Source organism: Nicotiana tabacum, chromosome 24, assembly GCF_000715075.1.
Source record: "Nicotiana tabacum cultivar K326 chromosome 24, ASM71507v2, whole genome shotgun sequence".
Taxonomy (NCBI): Eukaryota; Viridiplantae; Streptophyta; class Magnoliopsida; order Solanales; family Solanaceae; genus Nicotiana; species Nicotiana tabacum.
The window spans coordinates 94,915,252-94,942,056 of record NC_134103.1 but is presented as its reverse complement, the minus strand read 5'-3'; the positions used below and the strand labels follow the sequence as shown (position 1 = coordinate 94,942,056).

Sequence of the window (26,805 nt, the reverse complement as noted above, 5' to 3'; positions counted from 1 at the left end):
TTTAACGGTTATTTTGGTATATACTATATTTTGTTAAGGGCATTTTTGGTAAGAAGAAAAGTTAAAACTGCTTCTGCTTCTATTTTTAGGAAGAAACTACTTTTTTCTGCTTCTTCCCAAAAACACGTTTTTCCTCAAAAAAACTTGGCAAAACACCTCAAGTTAGGAAAAAAATGCTTTTGAAGAAAAAAGCACTTTTGGCCTCTTCAGAGGCTTGGCCAAACAGGTTATAAGACATTTGGCTTAACCTCGTGGTTCAATATCATTCTTTTAATATATACATGAAGTTATATTATGTGTGGGCAACTTCCCAATTTAAACCGGAAAGGTTTTAGAATAAATAATTTTCAGTATATAAAAATTATTATTTTCGTAAAAAAGTAGTTAAGTATGTTTAAATTCAAATTCAAAAAGAGTAATTAATTATTAATATCACATAATGCATAATTTATTTTTTTTAAATTTAAATTTTTTAAAAATAATTATTATCTAATCTAACTAACTTTATCCTAAATTGCCAAGTGAGTTTTTATTATGCTGCCACTTGGTTTAATATGATGTTTTTGCCTCTTTTTTTATTATATATAGATAGATATAGATAGATTAAATTGCATTATATGTTTTGACCTTTAATAAGCCAAGTAAGATATCATTATGATTAGAATAACAATAACAAATCTATTGTGGTCTCATAAAAGTAGTTTGCACGCAAAACTTACGCCGAAGGTAAAAAAAATTATTTTTGATAGATTTAAGAGAAATATATAAAGAAAAGAATTCACCTAAAGAGAAGAAGTACTAACGATAAATAAATAAAAAAAAACCCGAAACCGTAATTATGGTCATCATTGTTTCCTTCAATAAAATAAAAAATTAAACCCGAAACAAACCCCTATGCTTCTTTTTTGTAGAAAAGGGTACTCCAGTCTGTATCCTGAAGAGTGTTTTCTCCGTCTGCAAAGTGAAAATTCCCATTTGTATTATTTCGTGATTGAAGAAGAGAAGAATCAGAAGCAAAATGAGCGTAATAGATATTCTTACACGGGTGGACTCAATCTGTAAGAAATACGACAAGTACGACATCGACAAGCACAAGGATTCCAACGTTACCGGCGACGACGCCTTCGCTCGTCTCTATTCTTCTGTTGAATCAGACATCGAAGCTTCTCTTCAGGTCAAAATATTTCACCTTTTTAACATTTTGTCTGTGTGTGTTCTAGGGTTTAGTTTCACACAATTGATTTTTTTTTCTCTTTTGCGGTTACAGAAAGCGGAAACAGCTGCTAATGAGAAAAATAGGGCATCTGTTGTGGCGATCAACGCCGAGATTCGGAGAACTAAAGCCAAGTTACTCGAAGAGGTTCCAAAATTGCAGAGGTTGGCTGTAAGGAAGGTGTGGTTTACTTTTGACTTTTTTTAAAATCTGATTTGGTCATGTAATGATAGTGAATATTAGCTGATGTGATATGTTGTACTTGGACTACTTTTTCATAATCTGCTTATCTTTCGAGGTAGTGTTAATTTGGTTGACTGGTTCTGGATTTTGATGAAAGGTAAGATAAAGAAAAAAGTTGGAAGGAGGGGGGAGTGGAAGCCGGTGTAAAATTGTTTTTTTTTTTTTTAATTTTTTTAATTTTTTAAATATGTGAGTTTTGTAAAAGCATAGATGATCATGAGTACGTAGAGAAGAGGAAGGTTGCATAGGTTGATGATATATTATGAAATATTGAAATAACAGGATGTTGAATTGGTTAGAACGTGCCTACAAGACGCGTCGTAATAAAGGGGAATGGATATATAGGATTTAGATAGCTGATCACAACTAACTTTTTATTGTGGTGTAGTTGATTGATTGACAGTGATATATATTGTATTGTTAGGTCATTTGCTTTGCGGATAAGATGTGTACTGATCATCCTACATGGCTACATATAGGAAAAAGGGGCCATTGGGTGGGGGAGGGGGTTGTCTATTACACAGAATGTTGTATAACTATTAGCACATTATCTTCAATATTCGTTTTCCTCGTTTTAATGGTTCAAGAATGCTATAGATAGTCCTTTTCAAAAAGAACACTATGGATAGCAACAGGGAGTTTGATCAGCAATACAAGCACTCGGGTTTACTACAAATTATTACGAGTTTCTATTTTGCGGAACAAAAGTCTGATTTTGTACGATTTTAATTCTCCTATCCTAATTAGCAACTAATAGAAAACCCAGATGAACTCGAGGACTATGCAGTTCTTCTTTCTATCTGTCTGATGCTCCTAAAGCTTAAAGGTGTCGTGTGAGCTCATACCCGAGTATTTTACCAAGTTGCATTCTTTGCTTTAATTATGAGTGATAGACTTATAGTGTTCCTTTATACCATGTTAAAAATCTGTAAATCTAAATTTGGCTGTTCAGTAGATAAGAAAAATAGAAGCTCACCAAATCTTACTTGAGTCTAACATCTCAAATTCTGGAAACCATGTCACTTGCTGAGGACAATCATGCACAGCTTCCCTATTTCTGATTTTGCTAAAATAGTTTGTTAAGCCTAGAAAATAAGGCTGTTCATTCAGTCAGTTTTCAATAATTCTATTAACTTACAGGATTGTTCGTTTCCTCAATTTGGGTTTGCTTTTGGTTCTTTTAATTTGGACTTTTGGTTAGTGGGGTTTTTATTTTCGATTCAGGGAGATGTTGGGATTCAAGAGTAGTATAGAAACAAAAAATGCAATTGGTCATGCTATTTTCCTACTTCAATCTTAAGGAAGGGGGGGGGGGGGAGGGGAGACAGAGATGATGCCGTGACGTTGAAATCCCAAGAACAATCTGAGAGTAGCCGTCAAGCTTATGAGAACAAGAGTCCAAGCGAGCGGGAGAGCTTGAGCGGTGAAGAGGGCTGAGAGAAGAATGGAAATAGAGCACAAAGAAGTAAAGTTGAGTGATAGAATAAGGGGAAATAAAAACCCATTCGCTCAAAGAGACTCAGAAAACTTTAATATTGAATTATTGCACAGCCCTAGTACAAAAGAAAAAACTTTTGGAAAGAAATGAAATAGGGTCCTTTTATTGTAAGGAAGTTTATGAAAAAATTAGAATCTGCTTCCTCTTATTTGACTAAGCGGCAGAGACGAGATTGGTGAAAAATTGCGAACAGATTTAGATACCCAGTATGCGGCTTTATCCTTTTTTCAGTTTGCTAAAATTTATTCTTTTGGTTTTTCAGAATAACTTGAATCTATGGGATTGACGAATTATACCTTGAATATGTACCCTTGTCAGTAATTTCTTTTTCTTTTTTATGTTCTCCTTTGGTATATTGAAGCGACATAAATATTTGCACATACATTATATAGTTTCCTGGGGATTTCATATTGTTACAATTAGTCAATTATTTTCTGATTTCATGTCCATGCTACTTAAAAGATAACTGAACATAATTTTGGAAGATACTGAGCAAAGTGACTTGAGTATGGGAGTCTATGTGATAAAAATGCCAAACCGCTGGATTCAGAGGTTTCGCATAAATGGTACTATCAGATTGAGGGATTAAGAGTGTGAAAGCTTTCATCTGTATATCCAAAAATAATTGGATAGAATAAAGGTGATAATATACCCCCTTCCAAAACAAACCAAGAAGCTATTTATTGTAATTGACCAGAAAAGCTTGTGACTCATCTGGAGATGGTTGGGGACTAGACATTACCAAAATAGGTTGTGGACTTGATGCTCTGGTAATCTAGCCTCGTACATGTTTCTTAATCTAGTCCACGTGATTTTAAAAAAAAGATTTCTTAACCTAGTCATTGCAGCACATTTCCTTTGTAGAGTAAATAAGGACCGATGGGCGAAGTTGCGTTATTCTACTCCTACTTATTAATGCTAGAGCATTTGTCTTGATTAGCCTGTTTACTTTGTATCATTACAAGTGGAGTGGGTATTGCCTTAGTCTTGACTGACATGTCTGAGTTAAACCTCAATTTGCAAAACTGTTTTAGCAGCTTGCTTCATTTATAGAGTAAACAAGGACTCAAGGTAAAGACGGCAGTAATGGAGCTTAGAATGCTTTGGTTGTGGACACTTCGAACTTTGTTCATCTTTTTTCAGTTAATTGATAACTAATATCTCTTGGAATGTTCACACTTTTCAGTTACTTGATAACTAAGATCTCTTGCAATGTCCACTACTGTTGCTGCCCTTGTTTGGGCCTCCCTACCAAAAGAGTGAATCTGCATTTATATTGTAATCTGTGGTACTAATTAGTTGCCTTGGTACTAAAAACCCCTCAATTTCAGGTCAAAGGTCTGTCGGGTGAAGAACTTGCTGCCCGTAATGATTTGGTTCTTGCACTGCCAGATAGAATAAATGCCATACCAGATGGCTCTGCAGCTCCACCCAAACAATCTGGAGGATGGAGAGCTTCAGGTTCTCGCACGGAAATTAAATTTGATTCAGGTGATTGATAATTTCTGCCATTTAACTGATCTTCCTGTAAGTCCCGATGTTTGCTGGGGCTCTATCCGCGCCACAATTAAAGCATGAGCTTCAGAAAAGAAAGACACGCTGAAGAAAAAAATAGAAGAATATATGTAATGCAAGGAAAAACTAATTAAAAAATAAATGGAAAAAAAACTACAAATATATGTAGTAAAAAGAACATGTAGATTAAGTTCAAGATTCAATTTAATATTTTGTTTAGATGCAAAGATGCAATTATAGCTTATAAGTTTCTAATCCAGCTTACGTGACTATTTTCTTAGATTAAAGGTCTTAATTCCGTTTCCTAAGAAGTAATATATTCGGAGGGAGTTGGGTCAAGGTGTTAAGCAAAATAATTTAGGGGATGTAGTGGTGTACCAGAGAACAGGCCGGGTGTGTGACAAGAAGGATGGGAGCTTGGCTAGAGGGGGTGGGAAAATGAGGATATTGTTACTTATGGAAGTTAAGATTCTTTCATGGAATGTGAGGGGGATGAATGACCTAAACAAAAGAGCCATCATCAAAGTGGGGTGCTAACCTAGTTTGTTTTTAGGAGACAAAAATGGAAGTTTTGTCGGATGTGATTGTGAGGAGTGTCTGGGGAGGTAGTTGGGTAAAATACGACTGGGTCCCAGCAGTGGGAAGTGCCGGGGGCATTCTTCTAATGTGGGATGATAGAAGTTTGGAGGTAAAGGAGATTAAGAAGGGAGTTTTTTCTTTAGCAGCTCTTGTCAAAGATAGGGTGAGTGAGGTAGAGTGGGGATTTGGGGGAGTGTACGGACCGGTAGGAGAAGGGTCCAAGGAGGCTTTCTGGGAGGAACTAGCAATTGTGATGGGGGAATGGGACATTCCATGGGTTCTAGGGGGAGACTTTAATACTATTAGATTCCCGGAGGAGAGATTAGGGTGTAGTTTGATTTCGAAGGCCATGGAGGAGTTTTCTGACTTCATCAATGATCACTTTCTCATTGACCTTCCTCTGTCAGGGGAAAAGTTTACTTGGGCCAGGGCGGAGGATTCCAACTCAAGATCTAGACTTGATAGATTCCTGACATCGCCCTCCTGGGATGAGCTGGTACCGAATGTGCTGCAGATTTCTTTACCTAGGCTGACTTCGGATCATTTGCCTATTTTGCTAGATGGATGCAGAGGGAGGGGGGTGAGTGCTCCCTTCCGATTCGAAAACATGTGGTTGAAAGTGCCAGGATTCGGTGACAAGGTGAAAGAATGGTGGACAAGCTACGGGGTATCAGGGACACCTTCATTCCGTCTTTCGAAGAAACTTAAATTGCTCAAGGGAGATATTATTAGGTGGAATAATGAGGTTTTTGGGAGGGTAGAGGTTAAAATGAGGGAGCATATGCATGAATTGGGGGAATTAGAAAGAGGGGAAGGGGCGAGGAAGTTAGATAAATCTGAGAAAGCGAGATTGGGGGAGGTTAAGAGGGAAATAGTCGAGTTAGCAATAGCTCAGGAGACTAGTTGGCGACAAAAATCGAGGGCGCTCCGGTTAAAGGAGGGGGATTCGAATACTAAGATTTTCCATAGGGTGGCGGTTGCAAATCGAAGGAGAAACTTCATAGAGCCCTTAGTTGTGGATGGGGTGAGGATTGAGGGAGAGGAGGAGGTAAAAAGGGCGATAGTGGGGTTTTATGAGAACTTATATAAAGAGGAAGTTAGTTGGAGGCCGACTTTGGGGGGAATAGAGTTCAACCATATAGGGGAGGGAGACAGCGAGTGGCTAGAAAGGGTTTTCGAGGAGGAGGAGGAGGTGCACGAGGCTGTGTCGAATTGTGCTGGTGATAAGACCCCCGGGCCTGATGGTTTCTCCTTGGCTTTCTTTCAGCTCTTTTGGGACACCATCAAGGGAGAGTTGATGGAAGCCATTGAATACTTCCATGTGAAAGGTGTTTTCGAGAGAAGTATCAATACATCTTTTATTACTATTGTGCCTAAGAAAGAAGGTGCATCTTGTATCAGAGACTACATGCCTATTAGTCTCGTGGGGAGCATTTACAAGATTATTTCTAAAGTGCTTTCCAACAGACTTAAAAGGTTCTTGACATGACTGTTTCGTCCTCCCAGAATGCGTTTGTGGAAGGTAGGCAGATCCTGGATGCTGCTTTGGTGGCAAATGAACTTGTAGACTCCAGAAGGAAAAATAGAGAACCCGACTTACTATGCAAGTTGGACCTTGAGAAGGCTTTCGACCATGTCAATTGGGAGTTCCTGGATTTCATTATGATGCGGATGGGGTTTGGGGCAAGATGGAGGGGATGGATCAAGTTCTGCATTTCCTCAGTCAGATTCTCTGTCCTGGTTAATGGTAGCCCGTGTGGTTTCTTTGGCAGCTCCAGGGGTCTCAGGCAAGGTGACCCCCTATCCCCCATGTTATTCATTCTAGTGATGGATGCTCTGAGCAAAATGATGGATCGTGCGGCGGGCGGAGGCTTCTTGAGAGGATTCTCAGCTCCGATTGGGGTGCTCAGTGCCCGAAGGGTCTCTCATTTGCTTTTTGCGGATGACACACTGGTTTTCTGTGATGCTGATATGGATCAGTTGACCTACCTGAAGCAGATCCTGCAGTGGTTTCAGTTAGTATTAGGACTCAAAATCAACATCGGCAAGTGTGAGATTTTTCCGGTAGGTAAGGTTGCTAATATTGATGCCTTGTCTTATGTTCTCAGATGTAAGGTGGGCTCCCTTCCCACTACTTACTTGGGCCTCCCATTGGGCGCTTCATATAAGGATACTACGGTTTGGAATCCAGTGATCGAGCGGGTTGAAAAAAGATTAGCAGGCTGGCAGAAACAGTATTTGTCAAAAGGCGGTAAGGAAGTGCTTATTAAAAGCACTCTATCGAGTATGCCCACCTATTACTTATCCCTGTTGCAAGCACCGGTGAGCATCACAGAAAAACCGGAGCGACTTCAAAGGAATTTTCTTTGGGATGCGGCGGATGGAACTAGAAAGTTTCATCTAGTGAATTGGCAGTCACTTCCCCAAAGAAGTGGGGTGGACTTGGAGTGAAAGATCTTAGGGTATTTAACAGAGCTTTAATGGGGAAGTGGTTGTAGAGATTCGGGGTAGAAGAGCATGCTTTATGAAGGGAGGTCATAGTAAAAAAGTACGATTCCACGGGAGGGGGTTGGAGGACCAACGCAATCACAACACCTTTCGGGTGTGGCATGTGGAGGAGCATCATGAAGAATTGGGAAGTATTCAGTGGCAACATCACTTACAGGGTGGGAGATGGAAGGAGAATCAACTTTTGGAATCATAGGTGGTGTGGAGAGGATACTCTGAGGGTCTCCTTCCCTCACGTCTTCAGAGTTTCAAACCAGAAGGAATTGATGGTCCAACAGATTCATAAGGAGCATGAAAGGGGGTAGTATGAGACCTCTCATTCAGAAGGAACATGCAAGATTGGGAGATTGCGGAGCTCCAAGATTTGTTGGCACTGCTATATGGGCAAGACAGGCCCCAACCATCTTGTGACTCTTGGAGATGGGGCTTGCGTGGCGATGGTTTGTTCACCGTAAAGTCCTTTTACCAGAGTATGTTGGTGAGAGAGGAGACCACTTTTCCATACTCCTCGATCTGGATTCCTAGGGCGCCCACGAAGGTGTGCTTTTTTGCATGGCTAGCGGCGAGGGGAGTGATCTTGAATGCTGAAAATCTCTGAAAGAGAGGAATTACACTTGTTAGTTGGTGCTACATGTGTAAAAGCTCAGGGGAAGAAGTTGATCACCTTTTGTTGCATTGCCCTGTGTCCTCAGCTTTGTGGAGGGCAATCCTGAATCTTTTTGGTGTTCAATGGGTGATGCCAAGCACTGTAAAGGAAATGTTATATAGCTGGGCCGGTTTCCGTAGAAGACGAAAGCAAAAGGCGTGGAAGTTCGCCCCGTTAGCTCTCATGTGGGTAGTATGGGGGGAGAGAAATAGGAGAGTTTTTGAGGAGATTGAGTCTCCTTTTTCACATCTTAAGAATAGTCTTTTATCTTTGATCGCTTTTTGGTGCACTCATTTAGCCCCTACTTGTATAGAAGATTGGACGTCTTTTGTAGAGAATCATGTTCTGATGTAAATTCTCTACTTTTTGGTATACTTCGTGTATACGGGAGTTCTCTCCCTTTTGATTAACACAATTTACCTTATAAAAAAAAAAGAAGTAACATATTCACTCATAACATTTCTTTTACAATTAATGTTTCTCTTTTTCAGTTACTAGTGTTAGAACCCGCGCGATGCGCGGATATTTTGATAGAGTATTAGTCTTATGAAATTATAATATGATATATAATATTATTTTAATAAAATTTAGTTGCTATTTTATTTTGTAATGCAATGTGCATAAATATAACAAAATCTATATAAATTTAAAGGATACACATCATATGGTAATCAAATAAATTATTTGATCCTTATTTAATTGTTTAATAAATTAGCAAGTACTTAGTACTATTTATTTTTACTAATGTGACTTTTATTAACTTGTCAATTGTTCTAATATTTTGTCACTAATTTTCTTTTAATATAAAATAGATATATATTTTCTTACTCTAAAAATTTACTTTTTAAAACTTATGTTATACTGTTTAAATTTTCAATTGTCTAAATTTGTCAATAAAGTTTTTTGAGTACTATTTACGTATCTTTTGTTATATTTAATTGATTTAAAGTATAAATATTCTCATATTATCTTTATTCCCTCTTTTCATACATTCTTTTCTACTATAATAGTTGATTAGTTTTTTATTAAATAATGTAATATTTTTTTACTAAATTATAACTTTTAATTCATCAAAACTAAAAAGAGATAAGCCTTTTATTATTTTTGCAAAAAATCTACCAATATTTTAAATAATTTTTATTTTATGTTATATATATAATATCCTTATCTTATGTATAAATATCCTAATAATATTTTTATATTTTTGTATTATTCAATATGAAATTATGAATTCTATTTATTAACTATTATATATATATATATATATATATATATATTTACGCTATAGAAAAAATTTCCTTATCAATAATACTTTTTGAGTATGTTTATTTATTATTTTTATTTTTAAAAAAAATTAATTCAAAGTATAAATTCTCTCACATTTCTATTGTAGTATTGTTGTTTATAGTTATTGCTTTTACATCTATTTTTCTATTTCTTACGATGCTGTTAATATTTTTTATCTTCTATTGCTGTCACTGACCTATTGTCTATTGTTTATTTTTCTTCTTCTCGACCCGAGGGTCTTTCGGAAACAGCCTCTCTACCCCTCTGGGGGTAGGGGTAAGGTCTGCGTACACTCTACCCTCCCCAGACCCCACTTGTGGGATTATACTGGGTTGTTGTTGTTGTTATAAATTCTCTCACACTATCTCTAATTCCCCTCTTTCTGTATTAGTTTCCCCTATTATAAATTTTATATAATTATTTTATTTAGTGTTTAATCCAATAATAGATAACATAAATAAAGGTGCATATGTCCATACTTTATACTTTACCAAAATCTCAAGGTATTTTTTCCATCTTTGGAGTTTTATCCAATTCAAAAGCTTGGATAAGATTTGATTTATTTTATTTTTCAATTCAAAAGTTTGGATAAGTTTTGAATATGATTTGATTTAACAAAATAAATATATAGAAGATATAAAGATTATTATTATTTTATTATTACCATATAAGATTCAAAACAGAATTAAATAATAAAAATTTTAATTTAGTAAATGGATTGCATATATAGTTCTTAACCGAATTTTCCTTATTTGACAATATCCCTAGCTACAAACTCTCCTTAATATTGCCAAGTAGCTTTTTAATAGCTTGCCACTTGGCTTAATCATAATGCCAATATATATGGTAACTGTATTCCTTTAATATATATATAGATATAGATATAGATTTTTTTATTTACTTTCATTCTTTTATTCTACTGCTCATATTAGTATTTAAATTTACTAATAATAATAGTATTATTTATTTATCATCTTTATTTTATTTATTAATTTATGTCAAACTATATTCTCTCACACTATCTATACCCTATCTTCTTATATTATTTTTCTTACTATAAAATTTTATATATTTTATTAAGTGTTTAATTCAATAATAGACAAAAAAGGAGCATCCGTTTATATTTTCTTATACTTCACCAAAAACTTGAGGTATCGTTTTCGTCTTTGTAGTTTTCCTTTCCTATTCAAAAGCTTGGATAAGATTTGATTTGTTTGTTTGTTTTCCAATTCAAAAGCTTGGAAAAGAATTGAGTTGATTTGGTTTAAGAAAATAATATAAGATATATAGATTAATCTTATTATTATTATTATTATTATTATTATTATTATTATTATTATTATTATTAATATTAATATTTTGGCAATTTTTTAAGGAAGAGATAGCGACAAGAAGGTATAGAAAATATATGTACGATATTTGTTTAAGTTTTGGTGTTTCCTCAATTTTAAGTACTTTTTAATTTATTAATCCTAAAAAAATACAATTAACTTTATGTAAAGAAAATTTTCTATAAAGAGCCGATAAAAATGGGATGATTGAATGTTTGTTTCCCGAAAAATCTGTGTAGTACAACATATAGTTTAATTTTAATTTAATAAGGTTCCCAAGTGGCTTCTTAATAAATTTTCACTTGTCTTGTTAATAACTTGCTACTTGGCTTAATTACAATGCAAACTTTATTCCTTTAATATATATATATATATATATATATATATATATATATATATATATATATATATAAATGTTTATATTTACTATTCATTTTTACCATACACATTCTAGTACAATACAAATAAATATAAAAGTTATTCAATAGTAACTTTGACTCTATTACTTAATTACAAAGTGTGTGTTTTTATAAACAAATCTTATCTCAAATTTTTACAACAATAGTTCTACTATCGTTTTTTTTACATGATGTTTCTAAAAAAAATTATGAAATGAAAGAAAATGAATTATGTGGTTAGTAAATAATAACTAAAATAGAAATTCTTATTTTTGGAAAGTTTTGGAATCTATTTGCAACGAAAATAGGATTCAATCTTAATTGATTTATACCTTTAAATTAAATTTGATCAAATCTAATTTGCCTTAATTCTTATTAGATTTTGTCTCTAAATATTTTTGGATTTTGTCCTAAAAGTACCAAGTGACTTTTTTCAGTACGCCACTTAACTTAATTTTAAGCTTGACTACCCTCTTATTTTATGATTTTATCATAAAACTACTGGTTTTGTTAATAACTTTTACTTTTGTATTATGTGCCATAAGCAAATTGTTTTTTATATTTATATTCAAATATTTTTATGTTTAAATTATCACTAACTATCACGTTTAAAACTAAATTATAATTTGATTTTTTTCAAAATATACATAGCTATGTTAATTTACTATAAAACTACTGATACCCTCTATTCAGTTAGTGCTACTAACTGAAAAGGTCCTTCCATGATTTCTAGTTCCTAAACATACAGAAAATAAAACTCAACTCAAAATCATCCATTAAATCACCTATCTTAGATTAGATTGTCACCTCCATTTATGTAATTTAGCTCAAATTCATTTGTGTAATTTTGATCTTTGTGTAATTTGAAAACGGTATAAATATAAAATGTAGTTTGGGGATAACTTTACACTACTCAAATATTTTAAATTTTTTCTTCAAAAATATAAATCGATGCTAAGAGGTTTGGCTTTCAATTTGTATACATGTAAAATTCAATTAATTTGATTTTTTAAGTACTTAATTTTAATTGGATGAAAATCCAATTAATAAATGTACTTGCAAACAGATTCCATAATATAAGCTCCTTTCTTTTTATGGTACAAAGTTACCATTTGGAAATTTCATTGATTAGATTTAGATTATCAATTCGAATTCTTTATATAGACTGTCATTAAGTTTTTCCCAATTTTTTATCCTAAAATGCCAAGTGACTTTTTCTCAGTATGCCTCTTGGCTTAACCACAATGCCAATTATATTTATTCATTTAATATATATATATATAGAGATATTTATTCTTCAGTGCCACCCTCTTCAAGATAGAGCCTATGGCCAGGAAGACGCATACCTGTGCTAAAGAGCTCGCTAAACGAAGTGAACCACCTACATGAGCTTCGCCTAGCTTCAGGGTCTTAGTGGGCCTAAAATGAGCCTCTAACGACATAGTTTATCATGAAATAAAAGTATCATCTAATCCATCATTACTGTAGGCTATAGTTGATTGTTAGATTACTTACGGAGTGTAATTGTATTACAGATGGACAATTTGACAATGAATATTTTCAACAGACTGAAGAGTCAAGTCAATTCAAGCAAGAGTATGAAATGCGGAAAATGAGACAGGCATGTGCTTTTTTGGGTTGTTTATCATGAAATTCTTTGAATGAGGCTTTTTCCCCCTTAATTGACGTTAATGTTTACTGCTTCTTTACTGCTTCCTGGACTATGTTTAAGATTTAAGTTTGCACATCTCACAGGACCAAGGTTTGGAGGTCATAGCAGAAGGCTTGGATACTCTAAAAAACATGGCCAGTGATATGAACGAGGTTTGCTGCATTTATGGTTTCTATTTTATATCATTCCAATTGACATAGGTACTAAAGATGTGATGCTATGCATGCAGGAGTTGGATAGACAAGTTCCTCTGATGGATGAGATTGACACAAAGGTTGGTAACTTAACTGGTTTATGTAATACTTGATATGGAAAGAAACATAGCTAAAGATTGATATGGTTCGACTTCTCAATAGGTGGACAAGGCAACCTCAGACTTGAAGAATACCAACGTTAGGCTTAAGGATACAGTTAACCAGGTAAACTGAATTAGCGCTATATTCAGTTGCAGTAAGTGATCTGCACTGATACAAGGATTACTCCTGAGCTTTGTTTGACAAACTTTGGTTGTTTTCCAGCTGAGATCTAGTCGAAACTTTTGTATCGACATCATTTTGCTGATCATCATTCTTGGGATTGCAGCCTATTTGTACAAGTAAGTTTTCAGATCCTGTCTTGTCCTTTTCTTTTTGTTTCATTATTTCATCTTATATTGTCAACAATTAAGAGTGTCAGCCCGCGATTTAGGTTTAATGTGTTGATCCTTTTTCATAGTTTCAACTAGTGTAAATACCCTAGCTAAACTGTCTTCCGCAAGAGTTATATATAGTTGAATACTACCAATTACCAAATAGCCTAACTGGCGACTCTCATCAATTGCAGTGTCTTGAAGAAGTAAAACTCATGTTGGATCGACTTGTATGTTGGCCTTCACGATCCGTTTATTTATCATTATTTTTTTAATATTTTTTTTGTGTGTGTGCATGTAAAAAAAAAAGAAGTTAATATGGATGGTTAAGCCTAGCATTCGTATTCTACTTGCTTGTGTGTTTATTATTAGTTTGAGATTGAGGTGTAGTAATTGTTGTTTTTATCTTTAGACAATGTATTTCCGGTTTTAGTGGAGACGGGTTGTTTATTTTTCAGTAATGCCAATTGAACGAAATTATCATTTTACAAAGATTAAAGGATTGTGCTTAGAAAACTTAGATAACGAATATTTTAGTCCCATGACTTAATTTCCTAAGTAGTATTCTCTCTTTTTTATTAATATTCTTTTTTACCCGACCTTATAAAATAATTCTAAAGCAACTTCAACAAAACAAAAATGACATAAGGCACAAAAACATATTCAATTCCCTCTTAAATAAAGCCGACATTTTACTCACGAACGAATTAATGGATATAACTCTATTATTATTATTATTATTATTTTAAAGATGACGACAGCTCTATGCAAAGATTGATATCGCAATCTTGTCCGATAAAGAAATTGAACGTATAATCATCTTTTATTTTCGTGTTGCTTGGCATACATATAAAAATAGATTATTATAGTATTAAAGCGAATTTAGGAGGAAGAAATTGCGTTCCAAATTACTAATAGATTCTGGCAAGCTACTGTACAATCATGAGGAAAGCTGAAGCACTCGTGAGAAGGACTACACCTTTTGTGTCAAATTAAAATCTTAAAATATAATATTTTATCAGAAATAATGAACAAAAAATATAAAAGCGTAGTAGAAGTTCGAGATATACATTTCCTTCAATTTTCTTTGCTTTAACGCAGACTTTTAAGAATGAAGGCGTTAGTCTAGTTTAGTCAACGTGCAAATAATATAAGTAAAAGAATATCATGCTAAAAGCCTGTATTCAATAATGTTCGTTGGGCTAAGTTACTCTTAACATGATACTCTTAACGCTATGATACTGATTGCTTCGCTTAATTTATACAATTTTTCTACAAAGACCTTATATCGTTAATAATATTTTTACACAACATATACCTTCTTTTTTCATTAATTAATTTCCCTTCTGAAGCTTTGCTCGCACATTCACAATGTTGAACTATGAACATACTGATGTTAAATCTTTTTCTCGTAGGAGCTTAATATTTTTTTCCTTTTCCGATCGGCTAAATTAACTAATTATTCAATCAGGAGAGCCCCTTGAGCAGCTTAGACTATACTCGTGATATTTGCTCTATGAAATCTAACATCGAAAATGTCACAACTCAAAATCCATTAAAGGTCGTGATGACGCCGGACGCCGCTATCAGGCAAGCCAAAAATAAATATTGAGTTGGTTCTCATTTTTAATATTTTTGAAATTATATTTCCTTAAATTAAATAGTAAAAGATGGAAATTTCAGAGTAAATAATAATATTTTTAACAATTTCAGTACAAAATAACCCATAATCACCCCAAAATCCGGTGTCACAAGTGCATGAGCATCAACTAAGAATGTAAAATAAAATACAGCATCTGTCCGGAAATACAAATTTGGACAGGAGAAATATAAATACTCTGAATCAGACTCTGCCGGCTGCGGGTCGTAATATGGAATGCAGCTCTTGTAAGTCCCCGCATGCATACACGTCTCTGCTCTTACCAGACCACTAGTCACATATGTACCTGCACAAAAATGTGCAGTAAGTGTAGTATGAGTACGTAATCAACGTGTACCTAATAAATATCTTGCCTAACCCCGGAGGAGTAGTGACGAGGGGTCGACATCGACACTTACTAGTTGTCCAATAATATCACGTACAGTAGAGAGGTAAGTAAATGTGAGGCAGCGTAAATAAGTGAGATAAACAAGTATAGATCATGTGGTACAAATACCCCTCTTTACGAGGAACTCAAGCTCTCCATTAGAAATTTCCTCCTTAACCGGAGCGTATATTTGAATATAATGGATCTCATCAGATAGATTTTCATAACCCAAATCGAAAAAACTTACAGATACTCGGGCTTCTTGCCAAAATATTACGCATGATTCCATGAGTATATGATATAGGAAATGCCGAGGTGTACGGCCCGCTCCAACATAAAATTTAAACTGTACACTACCGAGGGTCGAACGACGCGAATCATAGATACATCTATTAAACTGCCGAGGCGAACGACCCGCTCCCGTGAGAGTGTGGTACACAAATCCTGCCGAGGCGAACTACCCGATCCCATAAGAGTGAAATACATAATCCTGCCGAGGCGAACGACCCGATCCCATTAGAATAAGAAGCTTTGATGGGTCTTTGACCCCACTCACGAATAAACGTGTGAGTTGTAATTTCTTTTAACTAAAAACCTTCCAATGAAGTATATATATCACGGAAACATGCCGTAAGGGGAGTAAAGTTATTCGGTGACTAATCATGAACTCGTGAAGTCTCTACAATAGCAAGTCTAGTATCAAGTAGAAATGTAAAGCAGAAGAATTTAATAGGCGAGAAAATGCTCAAATAGTGCAGCTACATCATGATGTGAACCTAAGCCTACCTGAACAATAACATGAATGTACTTACGTACGGGATCTCGTCACCTCGCGCGTACGTAGCCCCCACGAAAAGTAGTACACATCAATATACCACACCTAGGGGTAATTTTCCCCGCATAGAGTTAGACAAGAGACTTACCTCGCTCCGAAATTCCATAACCGGCTCAAAAGCCTCTGTAACACCTCAAACCGATGCTCGTCGCTCCAAACTAATCAATTAAGATGCAACCCAATCAAAATATACTATAATACTCATAATTAATCAATTTATAACAATTTCCAACTTCGCTCGAAAAATCGATAAAGCAACCCTCGGGCCCACGTGCCTGAATTCCAAAAATTTTCGAAGACAAACACTACCCATAGCACTACGAACTCAAATATATAATTTATTCTCAATTTCATGCCCAAATTCGTGATCAAAATCCAAGAATACCAATTTTTAGGTTTTTCTTTAAAATCCCAAATTTCTACCAAATTTCCATGCTTGAATCCACATAAAAACCATGTATTTGACTCAAAATAGGTGGGAGTTACTTACCTCATAATAGATGACGAAATTCCCTCTTCAAAAGCTCCAAAAATCGCCCAACCAAAATGAAAGATGGGTGAAATGAACTCAAACCCCGCTTAAAAGCATTCTGTCCAGCCCGACTTTCGCACATGCGGCCTCTTCGTCGCATCTGCGGTCTCGCAGGTGCGGCCGAAACCTCGCACCTGCGCTTTCCCTTTGCCTAGCACGACTCCGCACCTGCGCCTTTCCTTTCGTATCTGCGCCTTCGCAGGTGCAGACATACCCTCGCACTTGCGCTCCCAGACTCTTCTCTCACTCTTGCACCTGCGACGCACCTCCGCATCTGCGACCTCGCAGGTGCGGACAACCCTTCGCACCTGCGGTCACTGCCCAGCTTCGCCCAAACCGCACCTGCGACCATTGGCTCGCACCTGCGGCCCTTTTTGCGCAGGTGCGATCACACCAGATATCAGCTGCCTCATCTTTTCTTCCAAGTCCCAAACTCGATCCGTTAACCATTCGAAATCCACCCGAGGCCCTCGGGACCTCAACCAATTATACCAACACGTCCAAAAACACATTACAAACTTAGTCGAGCCTTTAAATCACATCCAACAACATTGAAACTACGAATCACCCTCCAATTCAAACTCAATGAACTTTAGAACTTCAAACTCCTACAATTGATGCCGAAACCTACCAAATCACGTCCGATTGACCTCAAATTTTGCATACAAGTCATAATTGGCATTACAGACCTATTCCAATTTTCGGAATCAGAATCTGACCCCGATATCAAAAAGTTCACTCTTGGTCAAACTCTCCAAAAACCTTCAAATTTCTAACTTTTACCAAATGACCCCGAAATGACCTACGGACCTCCAAATCCACTTTCGGACGCGCTCCCAATACCGAAATCACCATACGAAACTATTCCCAGACTCGGAATCCGAAACGGACATTGATAATACTTCAACTCAAATTAATGAAATTCTTCCAAAATGCCAATTCCATAATAGGCGCCGAAACGCTCCCGGGTCATCCAAAATCCGATTCGAACATACGCCCAAGTCTAAAATCATTATACGAACCTATTGGAACCTTCAAATCCCGATTCCGAGGCCATTTATTCAAAAATCACACCTTAGTCACTCTTTCCAACTTAAAGCTTACGAAATGAGAATTTTCTTTCCAAATCAACTCCAAACTTCCCGAAATTAAATTCCGACCACGCGTACAAGTCGTAATATCTGAAGTGAAACTGCTCAGAGCCTCAAACCACTGAACGACGCGCTAGAGCTCAAAATAACCGATCGGGTCGTTACATAAAATGATTTTAACTTCATTTTGTTGTATAAATGAGGCTTTTTTTCTTCGAAGTACAAATGAAATCTACAAATGTCACATAGTAGCATTGGATCCAATAGATCGTAGCAAGACAGCCCCATGTGTGGTTAGTCCCAAAAAATATGGAGATGTTTGGCTTTTGGGGAACGTGCATTGTGTTTGGCCACTGTTTTACGTAATTTAAAAGCCATCTGCCTTTTACTAAAATACTAAATCAATGAATTTATTAAGGAATAAACGAAAAGGAAAAAGAAAAAAGAACTGATAGATTTACTCTTTCAGATCTCGAGGGGGAACTGGGAAGCTAGGCTTATTAACCATAGCAGTCGTTTTCACTTTAAAAATAATTGTTCATACGATAATTCTTACATTAATATATGATTTTGCGTGCATAGGGGAGTGAAGGAAGGAATCTATGCAAAGTGATGTTCGTATGTGGTCGGAGACTCGGACATATAATCAAATCTTAATTACTGTACTTACATAAATATACTAGGAAAACTTTGTGACACACATATATATGTTCCTACGATTATGTGAATGTTATGTTTTAGTATTATATTGATTGAAAAGTACAATGTGCACAAGCAGGCAGACAAACACACACGTATTGAACTTATTCTTTTATATCTTTTGTAGAATAACAGTTGGTTATATCTACATGTAACCCTCCTTAAATGACAGATTGGTAATTTTAGAAATAAGATATATTAGTTACTCCTTACAATTGGTACTGGTGAGTGGTGACACATTGATGTTAATTTTTTATATACTAAGAGTTAGAGGCAGACGCTTATAATTATGGCAAGAAGAGGGGGTCACTTACGCCCGAAAACTTCAGCAAAAATTTCATAGATACTTGCAAATATCTTCAAGAAATAGTTAAATATTAAATAGTCCCCTTACCAATCTTTATGAGTAATGATAAATTTATATTGTATGTAATGGTGCCTCCGTCGAATTCTGAATTCGCCTCTTGTTAACAGTATATATAACTTACCCTCAATTATTAAACATATGTATGGAGGAAGGAAGAATAATTCAGTTTGCAGTAGGATCCAAGTGCATGCGGCCAAAAGTTAGCTAGTAGTTGAATTATAATTTTATTGTGAGCTTCATCATTTTACCTCGTGAAACAACAACAATAATAACAAACTAGTAGTTTTTCATAAGTGGGGTCTAAGGAGGGTAAGATGTACGCAGTCTTACCCCTACCCTGGAAGGACAGAAATGATGTTTTCGTTAAGGAGTTTATGTAATAGTTGCAACCACAAAAGAGTTTTATTTACCCGAAAAATCGGATAACGTTAGATTTGTATATGGTTCTAAGGATATGCGATACAATTTGATATAAATCGTGTAGAGAAATAGAAATATGTGTATTCTTAACTATGAGAATGAAAATAGTGAGCAAAAAGAATGAGTAAAAGAAGCACAAGGGGATATCTTTTTTCTCTTGTGATCTTTTGTTGCAGTCCCTTTTATAGTAGAGGGATCCTACTTTATATACAATAAAAAATACGTAGTGGAGAGCCCATGATGTATTGTCTTTTCCTTGATTTCCACCAAGATTCTCTCCCATAATGCGGTTGCAACGGCCCTAATCTGCGAGCTCGATTCTGACTTGGGGTCTCGGTATTCGGGGTGAATGTTGGTCGGTCTATGCATCTTCGATAATCTCCGCTTTGCCTCGTAGATCGATTTGGATATGGGCTCGATAATGATATCGAGCTTGTCATTGATCGGTCTTAGAGCTCGAAGTTCGCCGCCCTTACTTCGGACCTTGACCGAGCTTGTCATGCAGATATACTTTGATCGAAACATTATCGTCTCGATCAGTCTGTACGACTGACTCGAATCGATTTTGACCGTATACAGATAGTCCCTCGTTTCTCGAAAAAGGATGTGGCGAGAAACGATATGATTTTCCAACAGCTCGATCAGATATATACTGACGTTTTCATCGATCCCGACCATGACGTATGTGATAGCTGTCCAATCAGTTCAGTTTTACCGAGGCATTTAATGTGTCAGACGGTGGTCGGCCACCTTTGATATTGAACCATCATTGCTTCAATCTATAAATAGCCTTTCCTTCCACCATTCATCATTTTTATGTCTTCAGTCTTCCAAATTTTGCAAGTTCCTTTTCTGAGTTTTCTGCTTGTAAAGCTGTGAGTTTTACTGCAAATTCTTCCTTAGAACACCAAATACTTCCGTCCTTTGTTTACGAAATTTTAAATGGCAAAAACGTCTAAAACTGTTTCGCAAAAAGAGGTCGCTTCTTTATCTCGACCTGCTGGTGGCGAGGATGTGGAAGAGCCCCGCCCTGAGGAATTCGTTCCGGTTGGGTGTTTGATCGTAGGCGATTTTAAAATTGAAAAGCCTTCTCCGAGACCGGGTCGGTGGGAGCCGATGTCGAGGTATCAATGTTCAATCACCGAAACAGTTCTCGATAAAGTCATACAAGAATGCAACTGGGATAATAAATTCGTAGTAATCCCATCGCCCGATGAATCAATTACTACCTACGTCGAAGGGTTCTTAAGTGTTTATACTTATCTTTTCACGTTGGGACCCTTAGACCCTGTCATCATTGCCTTTTGTAAGAGGTACGATGTGACCCTCGGCCAAATCCACCCTTCATTTTGGAGGATAGTGATTCTTCTTCGATTTTTCTCGAGCAAGGTCGAGGGGCGTATCTTCACCCTCGATCATCTTATGCGTCTTTACAGTCCCCGACTTTATCGAGGAGGGCTGATCAAGCTTGCTCGCCGAGCAACCAAAGCACCATTCTCGAGCATAGACGAGACCCGGGATCGGGGTTGGATGGGCCGTTTTGTTCGAATCAGAACCTCGGATCTGATCCATGCCGATGACTTGCCATTTCCCGAGAAATGGAATATGAGCCGTGAGTAAACGTTTCTCTTTGCACATTTTGATCGAAAAGATGAAAGAGCTTCAGCATCGGTTAGATTTGGCCAGTTTAGATAAAGCAGATTTGGCCAAAGAACTCGAAGTTTCCAGATCTGAAGTGGTCGAGGCCAACAAAAGAGCCGATGCCAAAGTGGCTCAGTTCAGGATCGATGTTGAGGTTAATCAAGCCAAAGCCGGGAGCATGGTCGAACATGCAAAGTGGCAGGCTCGGAGAGAGGCTCTCGAGGAGGTCAGAGCTCAGGGCTTCGATGTTGGGGCCGAGATTGAAGTCTTCAGGGCGGAGGAGAACAAAGCTCGGAGGTTGGCCTTTCCTGAGGAGGACTCCGATGACTCGGGGGAGTCTGAAGACGAGGACGATGCCGAGAATACAGCCTCCGATAAAGATTGAGTCATTTAGGGCCTTAGGTCGACCGATGCATTCTTTTGATACCGCTTTCGGCTTTTGTATAAAGAACTTCCCTTTGGAAGAGTAGCCGCCTCTGTACAAAAAAATTGTAAATATAAATCTTTCTTCTTTTTGAAGAAAAATAGCCTTTCAAACTGAATAGATAGTTTGAATTTAAATCTCTGTTGCCTTCGGGCCTTGTGGGTAGTCCCCTTCGCTTTATCGAGCTTGAACATCCTTCAGCTTAAATAGTCAAGTGTTCGTTTTAATTCGAAGAAATGAGTAGTTTTGCTCGAAATCGAAATAAAAGTATCCCGCAGGCTTAGTAATAGAGTAAATTATTCGAACTCGATGCAATGCAGCCCGTAGGCGTAATGGTCGAAGTAGCCCGTAGGCTTAGTGGTCGAGTGAATGATTCGAACTCAAAATAAAGTAGCCCGTAGGCGTAATGGTCGAGTGAGTGCTTGCTCGAACTCAAAATAAAAGTAGCCCGTAGGCTTCGTAGCCGAGTGAATGATTCGAACTCGAAATAATGTAGCCCGTAGGCATAATGGTCGAGTGAGTGCTTGCTCGAACTCGAAATAAAAGTAGCCCGTAGGCTTTAGTAGTCGAATGAATGATTCGAACTCGAAATAAAGTAGCTCGTAGATGTAATGGTCGAGTGAGTGCTTGCTCGAACTCGAAATAAAAGTAGCCCGTAGGCTTCGTAGTCGAGTGAATAATTCGAACTCGAAATAATGTAGTCCGTAGGCGTAATGGTCGAGTGAGTGCTTGCTCGAACTCGAAAGAAAGTAGCCCGTAGGCTTTAGTAGTCGAGTGAATGATTCGAACTCGAAATAAAGTAGCCCATAGGCGTAATAGTCAAAGTAGCCCGTAGGCGTAATAGTCAAAGTAGCCCATAGGCATAACAGTCAAAGTATCCCGTAGGCTTAGTTATCGAGTGAATGATTCGAACTCGAAATAAAGTAGCCCATAGGCGTAATAGTCAAGTGAGTGCTTACTCAAACTCGAAATAAAAGTAGCCCGTAGGCTATGTAGTCGAGTGAATGATTCGAACTCGAAATAATGTAGCCCGTAGGCATAATGGTCGAGTGAGCGCTTGCTCGAACTCGATCCTGTTTGCATAATAAATCTTGAACATAGAATATTGGTAAAGAAGAGGTCTTTCTTTGCAAGTCATTATACATGGGTTCATGTTTTGCGTCAGGGCTCGGGCCAACTATACAAGCATGGTTCGTTTTGACCATTTGGCTCTTACAACGTTTCCTGTTGAGACACTGTTTGTCATGAAATAACGAAGTAACTTCTTTTGCACCGAACTTGATAATCGTCACAGATGCGTTCAATGATAAAGCTCCTTAGTATACGAGGTTGATTTTAAAGAGGCCTCGGATACTCAACAGTATATCGTTTTCGCTATATGGCTGGTATCGATCTCTGGTCGACTTTTGCTTTTTCGTAACGTACCTAGAAATCAACTGGTCATCTTCGACTCTTATTTTGGATTGATATCGATTGTGCACATCGGTCCAAGTAATAGCTGGGTACTCGATCAGATTTTGCTTCAGCCATCGTGAAGCCATCGAGCTCCGCTCGTTTAGACCTTGAGTGAAAGCTTGAACAACCCAATCGTCTGTGACTGGTGGCAGATCCATTCGTTCTATTTGAAAATGAGCTTCGAACTCCCTTAGCATCTCGTTATCCTTTTGTATTACCTTGAATAGGTCCGACTTTCAGGTTTCGACATTTATGGCTCCGGCATGTGCTTTTATGAAGCAATCTGCAAGCATAGCAAAAGAATAAATAGAGTTAGATGGTAAATTATGATACCATACCATTGCCCTTGATGGCACACGTGTAAGAAGTAATGTGCTCGTTAGGGTCGGTCGTTCCATTATATTTGGGTATTTCGGGCATACAGAATTGTTTGGGGATTGGTTTTGGAGCTGCACTCGAGGGAAAAGGCTTTTGAATGAATTTCTTCGAATCTAGCCCTTTTATCATTGGTGGAGCTCCCGGGATCGGATCGATCCTGGAATTATATGTTTCAACTTTTTTATCATTGGCTTCGACTCGTTTTGTGAGTTCCTCGAGCAATTTAGTAATTTCGGGAGTAGTCCCCGATTCTGGCTCATTTGACTTCACTATGGCTGGTTCCGTTCTATGGGTGATTTCTCGAATCGGATTGGGCTCCGGCCTGCTTTGTTCCTGAGTTTGGCTCTGCAACTGAGCTATCGCTATTTGCTGGGATCATCTATAAGCTGACTCTGATCTCCTCCGCGTTATGGGTGTCTCGAGCTACGGATCAAGTACCGCCCTGAATATTTTTTTCTGGTTCGGAGCGTTGGTTCGCCTCAAGAGCCACTTGTGAATTGACATCTAGCGGTACTTCGACTCGAGCTTCGGTGACATCGTTAATTCGCCTTCTGTCCTTGGGTGTCAAGTCGTTGATTTCATCTTGAAGGACGAGCTTCATGGTCGATAGGCAAAGACATCAATCGAGGGTTTGCCATTGTTGATCTGGAGTTGTAAACTGGTGTGTATTGCAGATTTGTATCAAACAACCACTGTTACCCTTAGCCCCAAGATGGGCGCCAAACTGTTTACCCAAAAAATCAGATAACGTTAGATTTGTGTATGGTTCTAAGGATATGCGATACAATTTGATATAAATCATATAGAGAAATAGAAATATGTGTATTCTTGACTATGAGAATGAAAATAGTGAGCAAAAAGAATGAGTAAAACAAGCACAAGGGGATATCTTTTTTCTCTCGTGATCTTTTGTTGCAGTCCCTCTTATAGTAGAGGGATCCTACTTTATATACAATAAAAAATATGTAGTGGAGAGCCCATGATGTATTGTCTTTTCCTCGATTTCCGCCAAGATTCTCTCCCATAGTGCGGTTGCAACGGCCCTAATCTGCGAGCTCGATTCTGACTTGGGGTCTCGGTATTCGGGGTGAATGTTGGTCGGTCCATGCATCTTCGATAATCTCCGCTTTGCCTCGTAGTTCGATTTGGATATGGGCTCAATAATGATATCGAGCTTGTCATTGATCGGTCTTAGAGCTCGAAGTTCGGCGCCCTTACTTCGGACCTTGACCGAGCTTGTCATGCAGATATCCTTTGATCGAAACATTATCGTCTCGATCAGTCCGTACGACTGACTCGAATCGGTTTTGACCGTATATAAGTTTGAAGAATTGAATTGCAAGTTATTCGTTCAGTTTAGACTTGCAATACAATATTCCTTCAAAAATTTCAAACTGTTTTATCAATGTATATTAGAGTACATTTCTTAAAGGCCATGTTGGGGAATATAGTAGAATGTTTTCCTTTTTTTTTTGTTTTTCATCTGGTGCCTGATATCTGCTTCGAGCTCGACTAAATTCAAATTCACTCTCTTTCTTAAAGCTACGACTATACAAATCAAAACATGTTTGACGAAGTAGGCAAGGGCGGCCTAAGGGTAAGGTAAATGAAGCCATTGCCTTAGGCCCCCAAAATATTAAGGGCTCCAATTTTAAGTACTATATGTCACATATATTTTATGTAATTATTATAATAAAATATTATTAAAAATTTAATTAAAATTATATGGTTGAGTGACAAATAAGTAACAAATAACGATAACTTTCTTTCTCATTTAATTAAATGATGTATTTACGTTCGTTATCAAATCTAATTTTTTCTCCTCTATGTACACACATGTTCTTTTTAATGTTTATAATGATTTCACTTCCTAATTTTAACTCAGTTTCTCTGAATTGACTATTTCTTTTCACTATATTTTATTGGTCCATTAGAATATATGCAACTTTTTTTGTTCATCTTGTTAAGAGAAATCCCCAAATGCAATTTGCGCAAGGTTCGAAAGTCGACAGATTAATTATTTTTGTGCGCCCTCTACCTTCTTCCATTTAATTAATATCATATTTTCATTGACATAGTTTCAAATGTGACGTGCACCTAAGTTGCACATCACGGTTGTATACTTACCACTGAGCCAAAGTTCTAGGAATTTGCTATGTATCTCATTATTATATAAATTTTACAAAAGAAACTTAAGGCCCTCTTAATATGTTTTGGTTTTAGATCACAAAATCCGTTGAGCCGCCCCGGAAATGGGACGCAACAAAAGATCTTAAATAAAAAAAATTCAACAACAACAAAAATATTGGAGGCTAGTCGTATGAAGTTGTCACGTCTAGAAAAAGAATAAAAAGATTGAAAAGGGTGCATTAAATTAGTACTGCTAGAATTTTTTGAACGAGCTACGGGTCATATCGTATAAGATTAGGGTTGTTGCTAAATCGAATTCAATCATGCAAGAATAAAACACAAATTATTTGATGTCACAATTATTTTATTTCAAATATGGTATAATTCTGCGGTTAGAAAAATAGAAGAATTTGCCAACCAGGATGACAGAAAAAGCGAGTGCTGACAAATTTAACAGAAGATGTTATTTTCAAAAGAGCAATCATAAAAATGAAATGGTAGTCTGAAAATGATAGCTAACAAATTTGTTTCTTTAATTGATTATTGCTTCCTTGTAAAAATATGTACTCTATATGAAATTAAAGTTTCTTCACATGCATGATCCTCTCGTATTCCAACTTTATACTTGTAAATAATACTAATAAAGATCTAATTTTAAGACATTTTACGCAATTTTTCCAAATTACCAAGTAACCGCATCGGGATGAAAAGAGTATACAAAACTCTATAAGAATGTGCTATCTTTACTGTCAATATAAAAAATTAGTCTGTTTTATTGCATATGATACTCTTTTAAAAAAATACTTGGCCTAAGAAGATTGGCAATATTTCGTACTTAAAACTTCTTTAATTTTTTACATTTTAACGTTTGTCCTAATGACATGCTCTTGTAATAGGAATAAAACAATCAATCAGAATGAAGAAAAACATAAAAATAGCCTTTTATTGTTTATTCATCAGGAAATTGAAATCTACTAGTCCGATTAATTCTAATTCACATTATATAAGGCCTATTAAAACAAAATTGTTTCTTACTAAGAGTTTCTCTACTCGAAAGCTCGAATCGGAGACCGAATTAAGTTTTTAGATTTGCTTTATAAAAACTAAGCACCTATGTGTAAGAAATATTCTGCTCTAACATTTTGTGTGCTCAGTTATATAGTATTATATATCATTCCTCTAAGTTCAAAATAAGTGACTTTAAGATTTTGAAATACTCATTAAGACATCATTTAATTGTATTAAGTATAAAAAATGTTTGACTAAATAACTCATTATATTATCTCAA

At 36.5% G+C, this 26,805-nt stretch overlaps 1 protein-coding gene across 1 annotated transcript; it reads left to right on the top strand.

Annotated features, from left to right (window-relative positions):
* The first annotated feature begins 885 nt into the window (after nt 1–885).
* Nucleotides 886–14,010, top strand: LOC107808330 (syntaxin-71). Its single transcript, XM_016632839.2, has 9 exons — nt 886–1,174; nt 1,268–1,393; nt 4,286–4,445; nt 12,754–12,839; nt 12,974–13,042; nt 13,120–13,164; nt 13,247–13,309; nt 13,409–13,485; nt 13,713–14,010. The coding sequence occupies exons 1-9, from the start codon at nt 1,019–1,021 to the stop codon at nt 13,726–13,728; spliced, it is 798 nt and encodes a 265-aa protein (XP_016488325.1). The 5' UTR covers nt 886–1,018; the 3' UTR covers nt 13,729–14,010.
* The last annotated feature ends 12,795 nt before the right edge of the window (nt 14,011–26,805 follow it).